Below are 23,498 nucleotides of genomic sequence, written 5' to 3'. Positions count from 1 at the left end.
CACCCTCTCTCCCTCCCTCCCTCTCTCCCCACGGATGCCACGAACTCCCATTTTCGTCGTTGAATTTTTGGGTCCAAATCCTCCGCGCTCCTCTCCTTACTTCCTCGGCGATTCTCCGCACAGGGCGACCTGACAATGCTGCCGGCAACATGAACGCCGTACGCAAATCCCGGCGTCGCTCCCTTGGAATATCACCGCCACCGCGTGCTCCGAGACGGCGCCACGTGCGCGGTGCCGACCCCGACATTCCGACTCCGACCTCCGACTTAGCCCTCGGTCGATTCGTGACCGCGCGGCGTCGCCGGATTTTCACGGCTGGTGCTTGCCTACCCCGCCCCCCACCCCCGCCGCCAGCCGCGCTCCCCTAAGACGCCCCCCGCCCCACGACTGCGGCCGTCAAAGCCTCTCCACGGAGTCGCGATCACCTGGCCCGCGCAGGGCCCCGAGCACGCGGCGCGCGTAAACGTCGCGCAGGTTCGCCCGCGGCCCCGCGTCCCCCTCCGCGTCCCCGCCGCGGTCCGCCCGCGCGTCCTCCTGGGCCCGCGCGAGGCCGCGCAGCGCGCGGCCGTGCCGCTCGGCCGCGTCGCGCAGACGCAGCGCGCGGTAGTAGGAGGCGAACTTGTCGTTGATGATGGCGATGGGCAGCGCGAGCACCAGCAGCCCCGACAGGATGCACGCGAACGCCGCCAGCTTGCCGGCCGTCGTGTCGGGGCGCACGTCCCCGTAGCCCACCGTGGTCATGGACGTGGTGGCCCACCACCAGGCGCTCGGCACGCTCGTGAAACCCGTGCCCGGGGAGGAGCTCTCGAGCGCGTACTCGAGCACCGAGAAGATGGAGACGCCCACGGAGAAGAAGAGCAGCAGCAGCCCCACCTCCTCGTGGCACTGCTTGATGGTGAAGCCCAGCGCCTTGAGGCCTGCGAGGTCACGGGCGGCGGCGAGTGAGAGAGAGAGAGACGGGGCAGAGAGTTGCCATTGTCTAGATCCACTGCGGGGTGAGGGCTGTTAACGTGTTCAGCCACTGATGTTAGCCGTGGCAGGGAATTTAACTCGGGTGACGGGGTGCACAGCGGGCAAACCGCTGCGCCCATCGCGACCCCGGTACCCACGTCGACCTAATTGGAGCACGGAACACAACACACGCCGCAGTACACAAACACACAGTACACACAGTACACACACACACAGTACACACACACACCACAGTACACACACACACACACACCACAGTACACACACACACCACAGTACACACACACACAGTACACACACAGTACACACAGTACACACACACCACAGTACACACACACCACAGTACACACACCGCAGTACACACACACACACCACAGTACACACACCGCAGTACACACACACACCACAGTACACACACACACCACAGTACACACAAACCGCAGTACACACACACCAGAGTACACACACACCACAGTACACACACACACCACAGTACACACACACACCACAGTACACACACACACAGCGCAGTACATACACACACCACAGTACACACACACCACAGTACACACACCACAGTACACACACACCGCAGTACACACACACCAGAGTACACACACACCACAGTACACACACACCACAGTACACACACACACAGTACACACACACACCACAGTACACACACACACCACAGTACACACACACCACAGTACACACACACCACAGTACACACACCACAGTACACACACCACAGTACACACACACCACAGTACACACACACCACAGTACACACACAGTACACACACACACCACAGTACACACGCCACAGTACACACACACCACAGTACACACACACACTGCACTACACACACACCACAATACACACACACACCACAGTACACACACACCACAGTACACACACACACGCGGCAATGTTCACGCCGTGGGGGCAATGCGCTACGCGAAAGCCGCCGGGCCTCGGGGCCGCGCTACCTGGGAGGGTTTTTTGATCGTGGCAACGGAGATCAACAAATAACATTACAGGAGCGTCTGTGACTCGGAGGGCACTTGGCAAACTCCCTTTCTGGCTCTGCCCTCAATGTTCGCCCTCAATGTTCGCCCTCCCTCCCTCCCTCTCCTCCCCTCTCCTCACCTCCCTCCCTCTTCTCCCTCCCCCGTTGCAGGAGCTCTCAGTAACGGAAATAGCAACCACCGGGTGCGACCTGCACATCTCGTCAGCCCCACCGGCGCACGCTGTTTGGCTTTTAAACGAAATAAATAAATAACGGTCAAGGTCATTGCGTCCGCCTGGCTGCCTCGCTCACGAAGATCCCTCGGGTAGCCGAGGAGCTCCACCCGCCCCTCCCTCTCTTTCCCCTCCCTCCCTCCCCAATAACACACACACACTACACACACACACTCCCTACTTACACACACTCCCTACGTACACACACTCCCTACTTACACACACTCCATACTTACACACACTACGTACACACACACACTCCCTACTTACACACACTACGTACACACACACACTCCCTACTTACACACAATCCCTACTTACACACTCCCTACTTACACACACTCCCGACTTACACACACTCCCGACTTACACACACTCCCTACTTACACACACTCCCGACTTACACACACTCCCCACGTACACACACACACTCCCTACTTACACACACTCCCTACTTACACACACACCCTACTTACACACACTACACACACACACACTCCCTACTTACACACACTCCCTACTTACACACACTCCCTACATACACACACTCCCTACTTACACACACTCCCTACTTACACACACTCCCTACATACACATACACACACTCCCTACGTACACACACACACTCCCTACTTGCACTACGTATACACACACTCCCTACTTACACACACTCCCTACTTACACACACTCCCTACTTACACACACTCCCTACTTACACACACTCCCTACATACACACACTCCCTACTTACACACACTCCCTACTTACACACACTCCCTACATACACACACACACTCCCTACGTACACACACACACTCCCTACTTACACTACGTATATACACACACTCCCTACTTACACACACTCCCTACTTACACACACTCCCTACTTACACACACTCCCTACTTACACACACTCCCTACATACACACACTCCCTACGTACACACACACGCTCCCTACTTACACTACGTACACACACACACTCCCTACTTACACACACTCTCTACTTACACACACTCTCTACTTACACACACACTCCATACTTACACACACTCCCTACTTACACACACACTCCCTACTTACACACACACACACTCCCTACGTAAACACACTCCTTACGTACACACACACACTCCCTACTTACACACTCCCTACTTACACACACTCCCTACTTACACACACACACACTCCCTACGTAAACACACTCCTTACGTACACACACACACTCCCTACTTACACACTCCCTACTTACACACACTCCCTACTTACACACACTCCCTACGTACACACACTCCCGACTTACACACACTCCCTACGTACACACACACACTCCCTACTTGCACTACGTATACACACACTCCCTACTTACACACACTCCCTACTTACACACACTCCCTACTTACACACACTCCCTACTTACACACACTCCCTACATACACACACTCCCTACTTACACACACTCCCTACTTACACACACTCCCTACATACACACACACACTCCCTACGTACACACACACACTCCCTACTTACACTACGTATATACACACACTCCCTACTTACACACACTCCCTACTTACACACACTCCCTACTTACACACACTCCCTACTTACACACACTCCCTACATACACACACTCCCTACGTACACACACACGCTCCCTACTTACACTACGTACACACACACACTCCCTACTTACACACACTCTCTACTTACACACACTCTCTACTTACACACACACTCCATACTTACACACACTCCCTACTTACACACACACTCCCTACTTACACACACACACACTCCCTACGTAAACACACTCCTTACGTACACACACACACTCCCTACTTACACACTCCCTACTTACACACACTCCCTACTTACACACACACACACTCCCTACGTAAACACACTCCTTACGTACACACACACACTCCCTACTTACACACTCCCTACTTACACACACTCCCTACTTACACACACTCCCTACGTACACACACTCCCGACTTACACACACTCCCTACGTACACACACTCCCTACTTACACACACTCCCTACGTACACACACTCCCGACTTACACACACTCCCTACGTACACACACACTCTCTACTTACACACACTCCCTACGTACACACACACACTCCCCACGTACACACACACACTCCCTACTTACACACACTCCCTACGTACACACACACGCTCCCTACTTACACTACGTACACACACACACTCCCTACTTACACACACTCTCTACTTACACACACTCTCTACTTACACACACACTCCATACTTACACACACTCCCTACTTACACACACACTCCCTACTTACACACACACACACTCCCTACGTAAACACACTCCTTACGTACACACACACACTCCCTACTTACACACTCCCTACTTACACACACTCCCTACTTACACACACACACACTCCCTACGTAAACACACTCCTTACGTACACACACACACTCCCTACTTACACACTCCCTACTTACACACACTCCCTACTTACACACACTCCCTACGTACACACACTCCCGACTTACACACACTCCCTACGTACACACACTCCCTACTTACACACACTCCCTACGTACACACACTCCCGACTTACACACACTCCCTACGTACACACACACTCTCTACTTACACACACTCCCTACGTACACACACACACTCCCCACGTACACACACACACTCCCTACTTACACACACTCCCTACTTACACACACTCCCTACTTACACACACTCCCTACTTACACACACTCCCTACGTACACACACACACTCCCTACGTACACACACACACACCCCCTACTTACACACACACACACTCCTACTTACAAGCACACACTCCCTACTTACACACACTCTCTACTTACACACACTCCCTACGTACACACACACTCCCTACGTACACACACACACACCCCCTACTTACACACACACACACACTCCCTACTTACACGCACACACTCCCTACTTACACACACTCTCTACTTACACACACTCCCCACGTACACACACACACTCCCTACTTACACACTATCCCTACGTACACACACACACCCTACTTACACACACACTCCCTACGTACACACACACACTCCCTACTTACACACACTCCCTACTTACACACACTCCCTACTTACACACACTCCCTACTTACACACACTCCCTACTTACACACACTCCCTACGTACACACACTCGCTCCCTACTTACACTACGTACACACACACACACTCCCCACGTACACACACACACTCCCTACTTACACACACACTATGTACACACACACTCCCTACTTACACACACTCTCTACTTACACACACTCTCTACTTACACACACACTCCATGCTTACACACACTCCCTACTTACACACACACTCCCTACTTACACACACACACACTCCCTACGTAAACACACTCCCTACGTACACACACACACACACTCCCTACTTACACCCACTCCATACTTACACACACTCCCTACTTACACACACTCCCTATGTACACACACTCACTATCCCTACGTACACACACACACTCCCTACTTACACACACTCCCTACTTACACACACACCCTACTTACACACACACACTCCCGTCTTACACACACTCCCGTCTTACACACACACACTCCCTACGTAAACACACTCCCTACTTACACACACACACTTCCTACTTACACCCACTCCATACTTACACACACTCCCTACTTACACACACTCCCTATGTACACACACACTATCCCTACGTACACACACACACACACCCTACTTACACACACACTCCCTATGTACACACACACACTCCCTACTTACACACACTCCCTACTTACACACACTCCCTACTTACACACACACCCTACTTACACACACACACACTCCCTACGTACGCACACACACTCGCTACGTACACACACACACACACAACTAACTCAATACAATCATCAAAAACACTGCGGCCCGAAAACTAAACATAAAGAATAGGCGACGTTTCGGGCAATGTTCCTTCTTCATAGCGCAGTCATTCACGAATGTGTTGAGTTCCTCTATTCGTTATTCGTGCTTAAACATCACATTTAGACAAAGACCCCCCCCCCCGTATATAGCTTGAACAGACTGCTGGGAACAAGCACTGTCCGTAGTCGCGAGAAGCAGCAGCAGCAGCAACCGATGAAGGCCGGCACTGTGGCACACGAGGGGGTGGGTGGCCGGCACCACGTCCACTCGCTCGCTCGGCTCGCGGACTCCAAAGAGTGGACGTGATCAGCTCCGGGACCTCGGGCTAACGCGTGACAGCGACGCGCTGCGCTCAGTTTGTGTTTCGTGTCGGAGCGTGAGTGGCCGTGACGAGGCGACGAGCCCTTCGCATCGCCTGTCAGCTGCGTCGCGAATCGCCCATGGTGCGGCTGATGTTACAACACCACGGGAAATCCACGGTGTTCGTTCGATGGGTCACGACTACCGGCGTGTGCATTCGGGGCTTGTCGCGCCTGTCGTTCGGCACGACGTCCGACGTTTCGCTCCACGAGGTGTCGGCTTCCGTTCCGTAAAGGAGTTACCAGCACGTGGGGTGAAAGGTCGGACGTCGCTGAATGGATTCACGGCCCTTGCTCGCAATGTCACACGACACGTCGCTGAATGGATTCACAGACCGTGCTCGCAATGTCAAACGAGACGTCGCTGAATGGATCCACAACTCTTGCTCGCAATGTCACACGAGACGTCGCTGAATGGATCCACAGCCTTGCTCACAATGTCACACGACACATCGCTGAATGGATTCACAGCCCTGGCTCGCAATGTCACGCAACACGTCGCTGAATGGATCCACAGCCCTTGCTCACAATGTCACACGACACATCGCTGAATGGATTCACGGCCCTTGCTCGCAATGTCACACGACACGTCGCTGAATGGATTCACAGCCCTGGCTCGCAATGTCACACGAGATGTCGCTGAATGGATCCACAGCTTTTGCTCGCAATGACAAACGAGACGCCGCCGCCACCACCAAACACCGCCACATCACAAACATCGCATTTCGGAAGCGCCGTGGCGCCCGCACGATTTGTTTCCATTGCCAGCTAGGAGATGTTAACTACCTCCCCTGGTATGCAGGAGGTCGTGAGTTCGATCACGACCCTGACGATGTCTGCTGCTCTATATTTTGGAGTTTGCGTGTTTCTCTCTCATCATCATCATCACGGTGGCTAGGAGATGTTAACTACCTCGCCAGGTATACAGGAGGTCGTGAGTTCGATCCAGAAAACCTCACACTGGCTGCTGTGTATTTGGAGTTTGCGGTGTCTCTCTCTCTCTCTCCACGTGGTCGCGTGGATTTTTCTCCAGGTCTTCCGGTTTTCCTCTCCACATTCAGAATCAACGTCCACGCGTTTCGAGCGTTTGACTGCTGTGCATTTCCAGGTGACGCTAAGCCACCGCGTTGAGCCATAATTTGTGATAGCCAGGTCGCGTTTGGGAAAAAAAGCTACAAAGCTCAGTGGGTCTTGTCTGGTGAAATAAAAAAACAGTTTAGTTTTAGTATATTTATTACATGTTAGTGATTCGCTTACCTTTCTTATACGTTTAGAATCAGCGTCACGCGTTCAGAGTATTTGGCTGCTGTATGTCCACACATAATCGTGTGGACATACTGCTGAGTATGTCCACACGATGATGATGATGTTGATAATAAACCCACTTGGTTGAGCTACCACTTGTGATGGTCAGGTGACTTCTGAAAAAGAGCTACGCAGCCCAGCGGGGCCATCCGTCGTCAAATAAAAAACAAAAACCGTTACCAGGAGTCAATAAGTTAAGACTCGGCTTGTGCCGAGCAACACGCGGCACCGCCAGCGAGCACCGCCAGGGCCGTCGCTCCGCGCCATAGGAACGTGGAAATGCCACCGCTGGGCTGTAAACGGCGGACGAGCAGCGCCCGGACGCTCGACGCGGCGCGCCGTCGCGTGCCCGACGTCTCTCAGCTGCTGCTCGGCCTCATCGAGACCGCCAGCTCAACGGAGCTGCACTGCGAGTCGCCGTGCGGTGACACGAGTCGCAGTCGGTGTCGACCGGCTGTGTTCTCTCGTTCGGCCCCAACAGCGCACGAGGGCCATCGGTGTCGGCTGTGGCCACGAGCCTCTGGGATCCCCGTTAGGTGGAAGGGAGCCCTTCGGCCTCGACTCTGCGGGGACCGACCTCGCTCATTGGAGCGGCCCAATCTGAGCGATCGTGGTAAGTTGCCGTCTGCGTGTGACCTGGGCACCGCACCCACCACCCACCCACCCACCACCCACCCACCACTCTCCCCACGCGAGCGCCTTACTCGCCTGTGGAGTGACGGCCCAGCTTGAGCATACGCAGCGACCTCGACAGCTTGAGCACCTGCACGACGCGGCCCCACGTTCTCGAGCTCCGTGGAGGCCCCCGCCAGCTGCTCCACCGCCAGGGTGACGTAGAAGGGCGCGATGGCCACCAGGTCCACGATGTTGACGAAGCGCGCGGCGAAGCGTCGCTTGCGCCGCGCGCACGCGAATCGCAGCGCCAGCTCGCCCGTGAACCACGCCATGCACACCCCCTCCAGGACCCCCAGCGCCGTCGCCTCGTCGTCGCCGGCCGCCGGCGCGTACTCGGGCGCGCTCACCAGGGCCATGTTGGCGATGGACAGCACCACGAAGGTGACCGACACGGCCGCCACGGCCCGCGACGCACGCGACGATCCGGGCCGCTCCAGCGTGGCCCGGATCGTGCGGCGCAGACGGCGGCACCGGCCGCGCTCGAGGCCGCCGCCGCCGCCGCCCTCGCCGTCCGAGTCCGAGTCCCGGTCCGCGTCCCTTCGCTCGCCGTCCTCGGCGGAGGAGCCGCCGCGGTCATCGGCGGCGGCGGCGGCGGCGGCGGCGTTCCGGCGCGCGTAGCGATCCTGGCAGCAGGAGGCCAGCAGCGCGTCCTCCAGCCCCCAGTACTCCAGCTCCTGGCCGAACGAGAACGGCGCACAGAGACTCGCGCAGGTGCAAGGCGGCCCGTGCGGTAGAAGTGCAGCACGCACTCGAACGCCTCCGCGCTGCGGTCGAAGAAGAACTCGCTCGCCGCTCCCACGTCGTCGCAAAGCTGCAGGGGGTGCGGGTGGCCGCCGCCGCCGCCGCCGCCGGGCCCCGCGTCTCGCCGCCCCCCGCCTCCTCCTCCTCCTCCCCCACGGCGCCGCCGCCACCGCCACAGCTGCGCGAGGCGGCCGAGCCGCGAGCGTGGGTAGGAGGCGAGCACCGCGCACGGCAGCGAGTGGCGCGCGCCGCCCACGTTGATGGACACCAGCTCGTCGCTGCCTGGGACGGCGGTGACGCCGGCGGCGGCGGTGGTGGTGGTGGCGGTGGTGGTGGCGGTGGTGCTCGCATCACCGCCGCGGCTAACGGACGCCGCCTCTCCCGAGGGGTGAGGCGGCACTGGCGCCTGCTGGTGGCCTCGGGCCCGGGAGGCGGTTTTGCTGCACGCGACGAGACAACAGCGGCGAAGCCCGCTTAAACGTGGCTCCGAACTTTCACCCGAACTTTCACCCGAACGCATCTCAGCGTCTGGGAGTTTAAAAAGAAGTTCGCGTTGGTCTCCTCTGTGCGGACCAGAGAGGGCCACTTGACGGGATCTCGAGAGTGACCCCCCACCCCCCCTCTTCCCTGGGTCGTGTCCCTCAAACCGAGGGGGCTGGACTGCTCTGTGAGAATTCCCAATGGGTTATTCATCTTCTCGTGACGCGCTGCTACGGCAGCTACTACGACTCTATTTATAGTTTTTTTACCAGGTAAGGCCCTACTGAGCTAAATAGAAGATATTTTCAGAAGCGACCTGGGTATCACAAATGACGGCTCAACGAAGCGGCTTATCGTCGTGTGGAGAAATGCAGGACGGACAAACACGCGTGGTGATGTCGATTATAAATGTGGAGGGGAAAACCCGGAGGGCCCGGAGAAAAATCCACGCGACCATGGGGAGAGAGACACCGCAGAATCAAACCCACGACCTCCTGCAAGCCAGGCGAGGTAGTCAACATCTCATAGCCACCGTGATGATGATGAGAGAGAGACACGCAAACTCCAAATATACAGCAGCAGGCGTCAGGGTCGGTATCGAACCCACGACCTCCTGTAGACCAGGCGAGTTAGTCAACATCTCCTAGCCACCGTGATGATGATGAGAGAGAGAGAGAGACACGCAAACTCCAAACAAACAGCAGCAGGCGTCAGGGTCGGTATCGAACCCACGACCTCCTGTAGACCATAGCCACCGTGCTGTAACGATGAAACACGTTTCGTTGTTGTTATTACGAGATGTTAACTGCCTCGCCAGGTGTGCAGGAGGTCGTGGGTTCGATCCCGACCCTGACAATGCCTTCTGTGTATTTGGAGTTTGCGGTGTCTCTTTTTTTTTGTTTACGATCAGAGGAAACAAGAAAGATGCTCGGTGTAGTCGGCACTTCGCTTCGTTCATCATTTCGTTTCTTTTTTATGCTTTGCTTTATGTCCCCTTACCCCTTCCCTCTCTCTCTACCCCCTCTCTTCCTACTCCATGTCGCTCTCTCTTTCCCTCGCTCACGCTCTCTCCTCGCTCTCTTTTTTTAAACTACGACAAGTGCTGCACCTGCACGCAGCCCTTCCCGCAGTCAAACGGCCTCCGACGGGTAGCTCAGATCTGCATGCAGAGCCCTCTGTGTTGTATTGCATTATATTTCTAAGTTTACTAGGTTTGTCGTCTCTTCCATTAGTACCTGATGATTGCGCGTGTTGCAACCGAAACTGTCGTACGCTATTATTTAATTTATTTTTCTTTCTACGTGACTTTACCGAAAGAACCAGAGTGAAGACATGAAACCGCAGTGGTGCCACGCAAGCTACGGACCACGTCGTAGACCAACTGAGGCGTTGCTCCTTCAATGCCCACACGAACTCTCTGCCGAAGTCGTCTCACCACACCTAGCAGGCCTCGACATTTGCGTGGCGAGATGTTGACTACCTCGCCTGGAGCACAGGAGGTCGTGGTTCCGATCCCAACCCTGACGCCTGCTGCTCCTGCTGTATATTTGGAGTTTGCGTGTCTCTCTCTCATCATCATCACGGTGGCTATGAGATGTTGACTACCTCGCTTGGTATACAGGAGGTCGTGGGTCCGATCCCAACCCTGACGCCTGCTGCTGCTGCTGTGTATTTGGAGTTTTCGTGTCTCTCTCTCATCATCATCACGGTGGCTGTGAGATGTTAACTACCTCGCCTGGTGTGCAGGAGGTCGTGGGTCCGATCCCAACCCTGACGCCTGCTGCTGCTGTATATTTGGAGTTTTCGTGTCTCTCTCTCATTATCATCACGGTGGCTATGAGATGTTGACTACCTCGCCTGGTATACAGGAGGTCGTGGGTCCGATCCCAACCCTGACGCCTGCTGCTGCTGTGTATTTGGAGTTTTCGTGTCTCTCTCTCATCATCATCACCGTGGCTATGAGATGTTAACTACCTCGCCTGGTATGCAGGAGGTCGTGGGTCCGATCCCAACCCTGCTGCTGCTACTGTATATTTGGAGTTTTCGTGTCTCTCTCCCCGTGGTCGCGTGGCGAGTTCTCCGGTTTTTCCCCTCCACATGTCAAAACATACATTTAGAGTATTTGGCTGCTCCAGGTGATTAACCACTTCGTTGAGCTATCATTTGCGGCCAGGTCGCTTCTGAAAAAGAGCTATATCATAGCTCGGTGGCCTTTACCTGGTAAAATAATAATACAAAATTATAATACAAAATAGTTGTAGATTTAGAATCTGAGGCCGTGGAATGAGATCGCGGAGAACGGCGGGCGCGGGTCGCAAATCCGTAATTTCACCATCACACCTTGCCCTTAACACGCACAGCGCGTGCCAATCCACTGCTACACTCAGGCCTCCCCCTCTCGCTCACGGGAGAGCGTGCGGGCTCTTGCGGGTTGGCGCTGGAGGAGAGGGAGGGAGGGCGGGAGGGAGGAGAGGTAGGGAGGGCGGGAGGGAGGAGAGGTAGGGAGGGAGGGAGGGGGAGGGAGGAAGGGGAGGGAGGGAGGAGAGGGAGGGAGGGAGGGAGAGAGGGAAGGAGGGAGGGGGAGGGAGGGAGGGGAGGGAGGGGAGGGAGGGGAGGGAGAGAGGGAAGGAGGGAGGGGGAGGGAGGGAGGGAGGAGAGGTAGGGAGGGAGGGAGGGGAGGGAGGAGAGGGAGGGGAGAGGGCGGGAGGGAGGAGTGGGAGGGAGAGGAGGGAGAGAGGGAAGGGGGAGGGAGGTAGGGCAGGGAGGGAGGAGAGGGAGTGAGACCACTTCCGATAGAATTCGTCGCTGATGTTACAGAGCCGTGACCCGGCAATCAAAGTCAAAGGGCGCTGGGGATCGTAGCGCGCTGCTCGATATTAGGCGGTACGCGGCTCGCTCATCCAGCAGTGGAGTGACACAGGGCAGGGCCACGTCACCCATTGACATCGAGCATGAAAGGGAAGCGTTTTTATTTTCTTCTTCTTCTCGGGGACGTTCCCATTCCTCCACAGCGATAGCTGAGCCCAAAAAATGACCAATGTAGACCGAACAAAAAAGTTGCACGCAGAAGGTGGACTGGCGGAGCCAGTGTGGGGGGCACATGCCCCCCCAATGATCCGATCGAAATCCCTAATTTCGATCGGATCATTGGGGTTTATTAGTAATGAATCGGCATTTTGCGACCCCCACTGCCACTGTGTAGCATATTATTACGTGCCAGGGACTCTATGAGATGATAGGACAATAGCCTGAGTCCATAATTGGCAATAAGTAACGGCAAAGCGGTTATACAGAGAGGGAAAAAAGTATTTAATCCCCTGCTGATTTTGTACGTTTGCCCACTGACAAAGAAATGATCAGTCTATAATTTTAATGGTAGGTTTATTTGAACAGTGAGAGACAGAATAACAACAACACAATCCAGAAAAACGCATGTCAATAATGTTATATATTGATTTGCATTTTAATGAGGGAAATAAGTATTTGACCTCCTCTCAATCAGAAAGATTTCTGGCTCCCAGGTGTCTTTTATGCAGGTAACGAGCTGAGATTAGGAGCACACTCTTAAAGGGAGTGCTTCTAATCTCAGCTTGTTACCTGTATAAAAGACACCTATCCACAGAAGCAATCAATCAATCAGATTCCAAACTCTCCACCATGGCCAAGACCAAAGAGCTATCCAAGGATGTCAGGGACAAGATTGTAGACCTACACAAGGCTGGAATGGGCTACAAGACAATTGCCAAGCAGCTTGGTGGGAAGGTGACAACAGTTGATGCGATTATTCGCAAATGGAAGAAACACAAAAGAACTGCCACTCTCCCTCGGCCTGGGGCTCCATGCAAGATCTCACCTCGTGGAGTTGCAATGATCATGAGAACGGTGAGGAATCAGCCCAGAACTACACGGGAGGATCTTGTCAATGATCTCAAGGCAGCTGGGACCATAGTCACCAAGAAAACAATTGGTAACACACTACGCCGTGAAGGACTGAAATCCTGCAGCGCCCGCAAGGTCCCCCTGCTCAAGAAAGCACATATACATGCCCGTCTGAAGTTTGCCAATGAACATCTGAATGATTCAGAGGACAACTGGGTGAAACTGTTGTGGTCAGATGAGACCAAAATAGAGCTCTTTGGCATCAACTCAACTCGCCGTGTTTGGAGGAGGAGGAATGCTGCCTATGACCCCAAGAACACCATCCCCACCGTCAAACATGGAGGTGGAAACATTATGCTTTGGGGGTGTTTTTCTGCTAAGGGGACAGGACAACTTCACCGCATCAAAGGGACGATGGACGGGGCCATGTACCGTCAAATCTTGGGTGAGAACCTCCTTCCCTCAGCCAGGGCATTGAAAATGGGTCGTGGATGGGTATTCCAGCATTACAATGACCCAAAACACACGGCCAAGGCAACAAAGGAGTGGCTCAAGAAGAAGCACATTAGGGTCCTGGAGTGGCCTAGCCAGTCTGCAGACCTTAATCGCATAGAAACTATGTGGAGGGAGCTGAATGTTTGAGTTGCCAAACGTCAGCCTTGAAAAAACCTTAATGACTTGGAGAAGATCTGCAAAGAGGAGTGGAACAAAATCCCTCCTGAGATGTGTGCAAACCTGGTGGCCAACTACAAGAAACGTCTGACCTCTGTGATTGCCAACAAGGGTATTGCCACCAAGTACTAAGTCATGTTTTGCAGAGGGGTCAAATATTTATTTCCCTCATTAAAATGCAAATCAATTCATACAATTTTTGACATGCGTTTTTTCTGGATTTTGTTGTTGTTATTCGGTCTCTCACTGTTCAAATAAACCTACAAATTAAAATTATCAACTGACCATTTCTTTATCAGTGGGCAAACGTACAAAATCAGCAGGGGATCAAATACTTTTTTCCCTCACTGTAAGTGACTCACAGAATTGTGCGCAGTGGTGTATACAGTCCACGACTTCCCCGAAGGCATCAGCACCTTCAGCGAGCGCGATGGCAATCACACAACGCGGTTCGAATTCGACCCCTCGATCGGTGGCTGCGCCATCGCCGCACACGCGTCGAATGAAAAAAACAAGGGACAAGTTCTTACTTCTTGATTTAAAGCTTTCGTGACTGCAGGGATTCATATTCTTGGTTCTTTCGGTAAAGTCACCACGTAGAAGGGAAACAATGAAATAATAAAAATGTAAAACAATTAAGTTCTCACGACGTTTCGACTGCAACACAAGCAATCGTCATCAGGTGTGAAAACCACAGCAAGAAAATGTGAAAAAAGTGGCGGTTATTTTAACGTTAGCACCTGATGATGATTGCTTGTGTTGCAGTCGAAACGTCGTGAGAATTGTATTGTTTTATATTTTTATTATTTTATTGTTTCCCTTCTACGTGACTTTACCGAAAGAACCAAGAATATGAAGTCCTTACTAACAACTCCTCTATCATTCATTGCTGGAGGGGTTGCTCCCCCTTCTTCCTGAAAATCCTGACTCCGCCATTGAGAAGGTGGACAACCTGACAATGCAAACAGTGATGAGAAGGCAACTGGAGCTAAATATGCAGGACGGTAAACAACAGGACAATTAAATGCGTGCTGTTGTTGTTTGTTTGTTGTTCGGAGAAATGGAAGGAACCGTCAAGGCGGGAAGACATGACAACGTGAGCAGTGGACACCTACGACGACTACCAGGATGATGTCCGCCCATGGATCGTGATGATGACGACGACGCAGCGAGCGGTATGCCTGACGTGGTGTGCCGGGTCCCGGTACATTCTTCCCGGGGCGCCGATCCGGGCATAGGCAACGGCTCAGGTTCGCCTCGTGGGTTAATAATGAAAATAAAATAGCAACACATCTGGAGGGTGTGTGCCTTCGTTTGTTTGTTTGTGATTATTAATGAGAAATGCGTTGAATTGGACGCCGTCTGCGCGCGTTATTGCGGCGAAGATGAATTAAAGGATGGGAGGGGGCATTGCGGTAATCAGATCTCTCTGCTATCAACCAATTGCCCAGCGCGTCGCCCATTATACACATACACTGTGTGTGTTTGCGTGTTTTCCAACATGTAATCGCACCTCCGATTAGCGCGGTGCGAAAGAAGTTCAAAAGAGTTTAACACATCGTAGGGGGCTTTCGCGACTATGAAAAACATGATGAGGTTTTACCCTTTTCTGGAAACAAAACAGCTGTGTTGAGATCCATATTAGAGGTCTTTGTTTGGGGGGGGGGGGGTTAGATCGCGTTAATATAAATATGTCGTTAAACCCGCCACCACCCGACACAGCCAATTCGTTACGAGTACAGCACACACAGATTTGGAGAGTGAACCCACAACAACATCGTCTCTCTCGCCTCCGTTGTTGTTGTTTGCTGTTGTTGTTGTCCAGCCCGAGCTCCGCTCACCCCAAGAGCTCTCGCGGACCATGCCACTGACGCCGCGCGTGTCACCCGCGGTGCTCGCGGGTCAAGGGCATCACCGTCGGCGCGCTCGCCTCCGTTCGGACGCCCTTCCCGCTCGCCTGCCGTGCCTCGTCTGGGATTGCGAGCGACGATGCAAGTTGCGCGGACGACGACTGAACGTGATAGGTGGCGGTGACGATGATGCTTATTATGAATGAATATATAGAACGAAAGAGGGCTCAAAGTATGCTTTGAATTAAATGAAATCGAAAGGGCAATTTTGAGGACAATGCAGGTCCACGACATCGCGTGCCACCCTCACCTGTGGCTGGTGCTCGCGGCTCCCGTGGTCGACACCCGAAGCTCGGTGGCTTCCGCGGTCGCCTTGGCCACGTGGATCGCGCCTGGGCCCCCGGGCACCGGGGGGTGGGTGTGGAGGGTGTGGAGGGAGTGGTTTTAGTCTCCTGCTCCTCGCTCCGGCAGTGGGGGGCTCAGCTCGCACCCTCCCCGTGTAGCCCCCCCCTCCTCCTCCTCTCTCTCACCTCGAGTCCCCTTCGAGTGCGGCCACTCGCGCGATCCCGCTCGCTCGCTCTGTCGCGCACTCGGCTCTCAGCCTCTCTCTCTCACCCCACTACCACCACCACCCCCCTCTCTCTCTCTCACCCCACTACCACCACCCTCTCTCTCGGTCTCTCTCACCCCACTACCACCACCCTCTCTCTCGGTCTCTCTCACCGCTACCAGCACCACCCTCTCTCTCAGTCTCTCCCACTACCACCCTCTCTCTCCCCACTACCACCACCACCCTCTCTCTCACTCTCTCCCCACTACCCTCTCTCTCACTCTCTCCCCACTACCTCCACCACCACCCTCTCTCCCACTCTCCCCACTACCATCACCCCCCGCCGTGCCCATTCTCACCACCTCCACCAACACCCCCTCTCACTCTCTCCCCACCACCATCATCAACCTCACTCTCCCGATCACCCCCATCCCCTCTCACACTCACCCCACCATCATCCCCTCGCCCCACCATCCCCATCTGCTCTGACTCTGCCCAGTTCCCTACCCCGCCGGGCCACTCCGGGAGGAGGTGGCGATTTATTGCGAGCCAGTTCATACAAAGACAAAGCCCCCCCCCCCCCCTATAGCCTCAACAGGCACACGAGGGGGTGGGGTCGCGGGCACCACGCCCGACCGCCTTTGTCTCTCCAGTGGCGATGTTTTTACACACCGCACCGAGTAATTATTTGAGGCTGAGTCGACCTAGGGGAGGGCCAGTGGTGGTGGCCGTGAGCGGGAATCGATCTCGGGTGGCCGGGCTTGCAGGGCAGCGCGCTAACCACTTCACTATCGCTCACACGCACCCACACACATACATACAAAGATCCCCTGTATAGCCTTAACAGACTGTAGGGGCAAGTGCTGTTAGCGAGCACCTATGAAAGCCAGAACGGCACACGAGGGGGTGGGTAGCCAGCACCACGCCCGGCCGCCTTTGTATCACAAGTGGCGATGTTTACTCACCGCACCAGGTACTCATTCGAGGCTGAGTCGACCTAGGGCAGGCCCAGGACCGGTTCAGATAATCTTCAATTGTGTTGGCCGTGAGCGGGAATCGAACCCGGGTCGCCAGGTTTCGTAGCGCAGTGCGCAAACCGCTACACCACCGCTCCCCACGTGCACCCCCACACACACGTGCACACACACTCACACGTGCACACACACACACGCGTGCACGCGCACACACACACACGTGCACACACGTGCACGCCCAACATCGGGTTTCACCATCGGCCGTGGTCAATCCACCGCTGGATGAAGGACTCCCCAAGCCGTTGCGATGGAACGAGCCACCCGGCGCCTGTCCGCGCGAGGTTCCAACTCGCGGCGTCACCGCCGCCGCCGCCGGCGACGCGAGACGGAGCAGTCACTTCAGAGCCGTGCGCGCCAGTGGCTGGCTGCGTCGTTGCGGTGGCGACGGCTTGACAGCGAATTTATCATTCAGCGGTGGATTGACAAAGGCCCGTCAGCTATTATTATTGTTGTTGTAATTATTATTGTCGTTTGTGTCTCAAAGGGGGAGCCGAGCGAAACGTTGGACAAAAGGTGGCGCAGACAAGGAAGCGGCACGGGAGAACACGTCTGCGCCCGGCACACAACATCTAGTTCCATCAGTGGCTCTTCTTCTTCTTCTTGACCTGGGGTCCATCACACAGCACCCCTTGGGGGTGCTGTGTGCGAGACGTGGCCAGATTTTTTTTGTCTTAAAAGGTAAATAATTGAAAACACAAATCAAGGATGGGCAAATTATGGTACAACTTACTTTGTTTCAGCAAACCCGATGCAGTGATTAACATTGTACATTTTTATTTACGTTTGAGAAGCAAAGGGGTGCAAGGCTTCAGTACAGGTTGTGAACCACTGTGTTAGGGTTAGTGGTGGTGTTAGGGGTGGGGTTAGTGTGTGGTTAGGAGTAGTGCTCGTGTTAGGCGTGGGAGACATGGCCAGACTTTGTTTACAAGGCAAAACCATCGAAAACACAAATTAGGCACGGGCACGTAAGTGCAACTGCTTTGTTTCATCACACCGACGTATTTATTAAGATTGTAGGGTTTTTTTTTAAACGTTTGAGGACGAAAGGGATGCAAGGCCGAAGTAAATGTTAAGAAGCACTCCGTTTAGAAGAGCAATGCCCGCTCTGGCCAGTCTGACAGCAGCGATCCGGTGGGAACCGATTCCCTGGGCTGATGACCTTCCGCTCGCTACTCCGTGGCTGCGAGCGGGACTCGGGAGCTGGCCGTGATGACGCAGGGGCCAATTAGCGCGGCACCTTAGCGGAGAGATTGAGATCAATGAGCGCTGACCTCCATAGATCGCCCATGCCGCTCATCGCCGGCAGCTGACGACTGCGCGATCCGAGACGGGCTGAGCGGCTGACTTGGCCCAAGCTTGCGTTTCGTGGTTGGGAATATCGGCAGGAATCGATGTCCACTTTTGCAATATATACTTTACTAGGATGTACTAGCCGGCTTCGCCCGGGACTTGGATTCACCACGCACGCCGCCTTTGTCTCCCCAGTGGCGATATTCACACAGCATAGCAGTTACTCGTTTGATGCTGAGTCGACCTAGGGGAGGCCCAGAACCGGTAAAAACAATCGTCACCGGTGGTGGCCGTGAGCGGGAATCGAACTCGGGTCGCCGGGTTCGTAGCGAGGCGCGCAAACCGCTACGCTACAATGCGTTACGCTTCCACGTGCGCGGGTCACGTGACAGATTTGACATCACAGCTCACTTGCCGTGCAAAAAAATGATGCATTATTGAGCTCCCCCCACACTCCCAAAAAATCCAAAAGTGTATTTTTATAATGTTTGCATGGTGTACAGTCTGGAAAGTAGCCACATGGCAAATTTCCAGTTTGTTGCATGTCGGGAAGTACGCTAAACATTTTGAACAGACACATAATCACAACTTTGCCTTTTATATATGGAGATTTGCCTTTTATATATATGGAGATTAATAGTTTTTTGCTCGTGACTTGCTTACCTTCCGTGCACTTTGCACTCCTGCCGTGTCTTGGCATTTCCTCTCTGATCTTAAAATAACTTACATGACGCCTTCTCCAAGGCGCTTGACACAGGGATGGACAAGGCTCCAACAACGTGTCAATGTAATGGTGGTAGATGCGGTGAATGAAATAGACGAGAGGAAGCGATGGGGGCGCATCTGTGATGCGTGAATTCGGTGAAAGCCAAATGGATAACGGTACATGATGAAGGAGAACGGATTGAATGAATGGGGAATTAGTGAGAGCCATGCATTAAGAACATGACGAGTGAACGGCGGTGGTGGTGGTGATGGTGGTGGCTATGAGCGGCAGATTAAGGAGGGGGTCGTGGGGTGAGCTAGGGAGCAAATCATGAGTTGTGAATGCGGAAAGGAGACTAGCGAGCGATGTGATGATATATTTCATATACATGATATATTTCATATACATGATGATATATTTCATATACATGATGATATATTTCATATACATGATGATATATTTCATATTCATGATGATATATTTCATAAACATAAAATCGGTGACGTTTCGGGTAATAGCTCTTCTGCGTGTGTGCTTGTGCGGGGCCTGTAGCATATGTTATAAAGGGGGCCCTAAAAAACAATAAAAAACACATAAATATTAAAACATTTTTTTTTACTTGCATAGTAAAGTAATTGTATTTTTTTAATTTGCTACACAACCAGATAATATGACAAATCGCTAACCTTAAACACCCAGTCGTTCATAAAAGTTGAAGGCAGTATAGTACTATAGTAATAGAGCAAGTGCAGAATCACTGAACCGGAATTGATTGCTTGAAAGCATTTAGCGCGGGGCCCTTGAAAGTGCGGGGCCCGTAGCTACATGTGTAGTAGCTACTACACGTGTAGTAGCTACTACTTGTACTGCACGTGTAGTAGCTACTACACGTGTAGTAGCTCCTACACGTGTAATACAAGTAGCTACTACACGTGTAGTAGCTACTACACGTGCAGTACAAGTAGCTACTACACGTTTAGTAGCTACTACACGTGCAGTACAAGTAGCTACTACACGTGTACAACTAGTAGTAGCTACTACATATGCAGCTACTTGCGCTACTAGGACAACCCGGCACTGGGCACTGACTGATTCATTTTTGTACCGAATTCGGAAGAAAAAAAAATCCCTATTTCTCTTCTTGTTATTGTGGATGCCGACGCCTGGGTTAGACGTTGGGCGCGCGCGGTGGAGCGGTGGCGCAGTGGTGAGCGGTTCCCGGCCACGGCTGTCATCGGTAGCGAGTGAGGAGGGTGAGGAGTGGGCGAGGGAGGAGTGAGGGAGAATGAGGGTGCAGGAGGAGCTCCGAAGCGGTGTGTCGCCACCAGGTCCGACCGCCCTCACCCCCAAAGACAAAGGCGCCCCGTATAGCCTGTGCAAGACCGTTGGGGCAAGTGCTGTTAGCCAGTCGCCTATGAAGGCTCACACGAAGGTGGCGAGTGGCCAGGACCACGCCCGGCCACCTTCGTCTCCCGAGTGGCTGCGTTTTACACGTATCATCGGTTACTCGTTTGAGGCTGAGTCGACCTACGGGAGGCCCAGGATCGCGCCGCATAGCGACCCGCTACGCGACCCCGCTGCCCATCAACCAAGTAGAAGCGAGCGGCGTGTTTGCGCGTGCGCCACGGCCGTTCATCCCGAGTCTGGAGCGCGTGTGACGCGTGCGTGACCTCGGCGGATCCGGTCAACGCGGGCAGCCCCTTCTGTCAATGCACTGCTAGATGAGGGCCTAACCGATCGTGGGTTTCTGTGCAACCAAACCCGACCACCCTGATCAGCGCGATTAACAATAAGCCTCAACGAGCTCATCAACAACACGGTGGCATTAAACAACAATATATTTTTTTATTTAAAGCTTTCGTGACGAGCAGGGATTCATATTCTTGGTTCTTTCGGTAAAGTCACGTAGAAGGGAAACAATAAAATAATACAAATATAAAACAATAAAATTCTCACGACCTTTCGACTGCAACACAAGCAATCATCATCAGGTGTGAAAACCACAAATTTTCTTGCAGTGGTTTTCACACCTGATGATGATTGCTTGTGTTGCAGTCGAAACGTCGTGAGAATTGTATTGTTTTATATATTTTTTGTTTCCATTCTACGTGACTTTACCGAAAGAACCAAGAATATGAATCCCTGCAGTCACGAAAGCTTTAAATCAAAACAATATATGTAACGGGCGACGTTTCGGGCAATTGCCCTTCTTTTTGCACGTGGCAGTGCGGGTGTTTTTTTTTGTCCTCTCCAAGTTAATTTTGCTCAGCTGGAGCCTCGTTCGCAAAGCGAGGAACCTCCTCCCGGTGGGTCACCAAAACCACGACCAATCAAACAATGGACACACAGAGAGAGAGAGAGAGGGCTGCATTATCATCATCTTCTCGCTGCTAACCACTCTACGGCGGCCCCTCTCTCTCTCTCTGCTTCGCCTGTGCTCAGGCGAAGATAGCGGTGTTACAGAACGAGGAGGAAGATGCTGCAAGGTGACACTGACGGCTGCTCTGTGCTGCTTCCAGTGTTCAGGGGCCTGCTCAAGGCGCGGCTCCGGCTGGAGCACGCCACGTACCACACACACGTGTCGGTGATGTGCAGCGCGTCTTCTTAGAACGCTGGGGAGCCGGACAAGCCCCTCTCTGTAGCAGCGTGGACGGCACCCCCCTCGTGTTCACGTTCTGAAGCGCTCGCTCGTCAACGTGGCGTGCGCGATGAACACCACCACCACCACCACCACGTGACTTTTCTTTCGTGTTGTGCGCGGCGCACTTAGCGCCGCAGCGCCTGGATTTACAGCGTTTATTTTCATTTGTGTCGTTGGTGACTTTGTGTGTTTGTGTTGCTGGTGACTTTGTGTGTTTCATATCGGAATCGCCTCCAGTGGCTGTTGCTGCTGGCGGCAATGAAAGTTGTTTAAAAGTCAAAAGTCTTTGCCCCTCTCTCTGCCTCTCTCTGTGTGTTGGCTGCCGTGAGTTGGCAACGCGATTGTCGCCATCTGGTGGCGCGTGGGCGACAAAGCAGTGGCGGCGGCCGCTCCGTCTCAGCTGTTCGGGGGGAGTGTGACATTCATCCAGCAGTGGAGAGACCCTGGCTAATGATGCCGATAGTGCATTGGGGGGGGAGGTTAGGTGAGTGTGACATTCATCCAGCAGTAGATGCATATAAGAACTACAGTTTATTGATAAGTTCTGCAGCGCGGAGGAGTAAACTCCTTACCCCGCCAATCGTTTAGTCTATGCTCACGGAATCAAGTTGTTCTTCGTTAATATATCAACACGGGCACGATAATATCACAAACGAACATTTAAAAAAATTACTGGGCTTTTTTTGTAATTTGCGGGTTAATCGCCGTGTCGATTAATCGGCCATCGATCCATGGATCGAGTAATGACGTTTCACGCGCCCCTTCATTCGATTGGCTGATATCAGCACGCGGTCCGCTGTCGTTGTGTAGTGATTCAGGCAAGGCCGTAATTACATATTCAAATATGCTCAAAATGTCCCCCCAATATATTGCTATTAAAGAATTGCTATGCTATGTAAATAAAAAACAACAATTTGCTGAACCTTGGCCACAATATCTGGACTTGTCTTCATATAACAATTCATAGATTTCTGTTTATATGATTGTGGTTATGGTTGTACTTTATTAACCCCTAATCTCTGCCATTACATACAAGGAAACAATAAATGGTAAAAAAAGTAAAAACAGCAATGTAATACAATACACTATTAAACATTATTGTAAAACATAAATCAAAAGTCCATCCCATGTGTTA

The 23,498-nt window shown here is 53.2% G+C and overlaps 1 protein-coding gene across 1 annotated transcript; it reads right to left on the bottom strand.

The window, feature by feature from the left end:
- Positions 1-386: 386 nt before the first annotated feature.
- Positions 387-16,586, bottom strand: LOC116957798 (potassium voltage-gated channel subfamily V member 1-like; the record flags this gene model as incomplete). The annotated part of the gene is given in 5 exon segments (XM_032980170.2): positions 387-917; positions 8,554-8,623; positions 8,625-9,235; positions 9,238-9,701; positions 16,453-16,586. Coding segments are annotated over 5 exon segments (1,800 nt in total), but the record flags the coding sequence as incomplete, so codon positions are not given.
- Between the last annotated feature and the right edge of the window lie 6,912 nt (positions 16,587-23,498).

Source organism: Petromyzon marinus, chromosome 43, assembly GCF_048934315.1.
Source record: "Petromyzon marinus isolate PM22_M1 ecotype Great Lakes invasive population chromosome 43, UKy_Petmar_22M1.pri1.0, whole genome shotgun sequence".
In the NCBI taxonomy this organism is placed as follows: Eukaryota; Metazoa; Chordata; class Hyperoartia; order Petromyzontiformes; family Petromyzontidae; genus Petromyzon; species Petromyzon marinus.
This window is presented reverse-complemented; position numbering and strand designations above follow the sequence as displayed.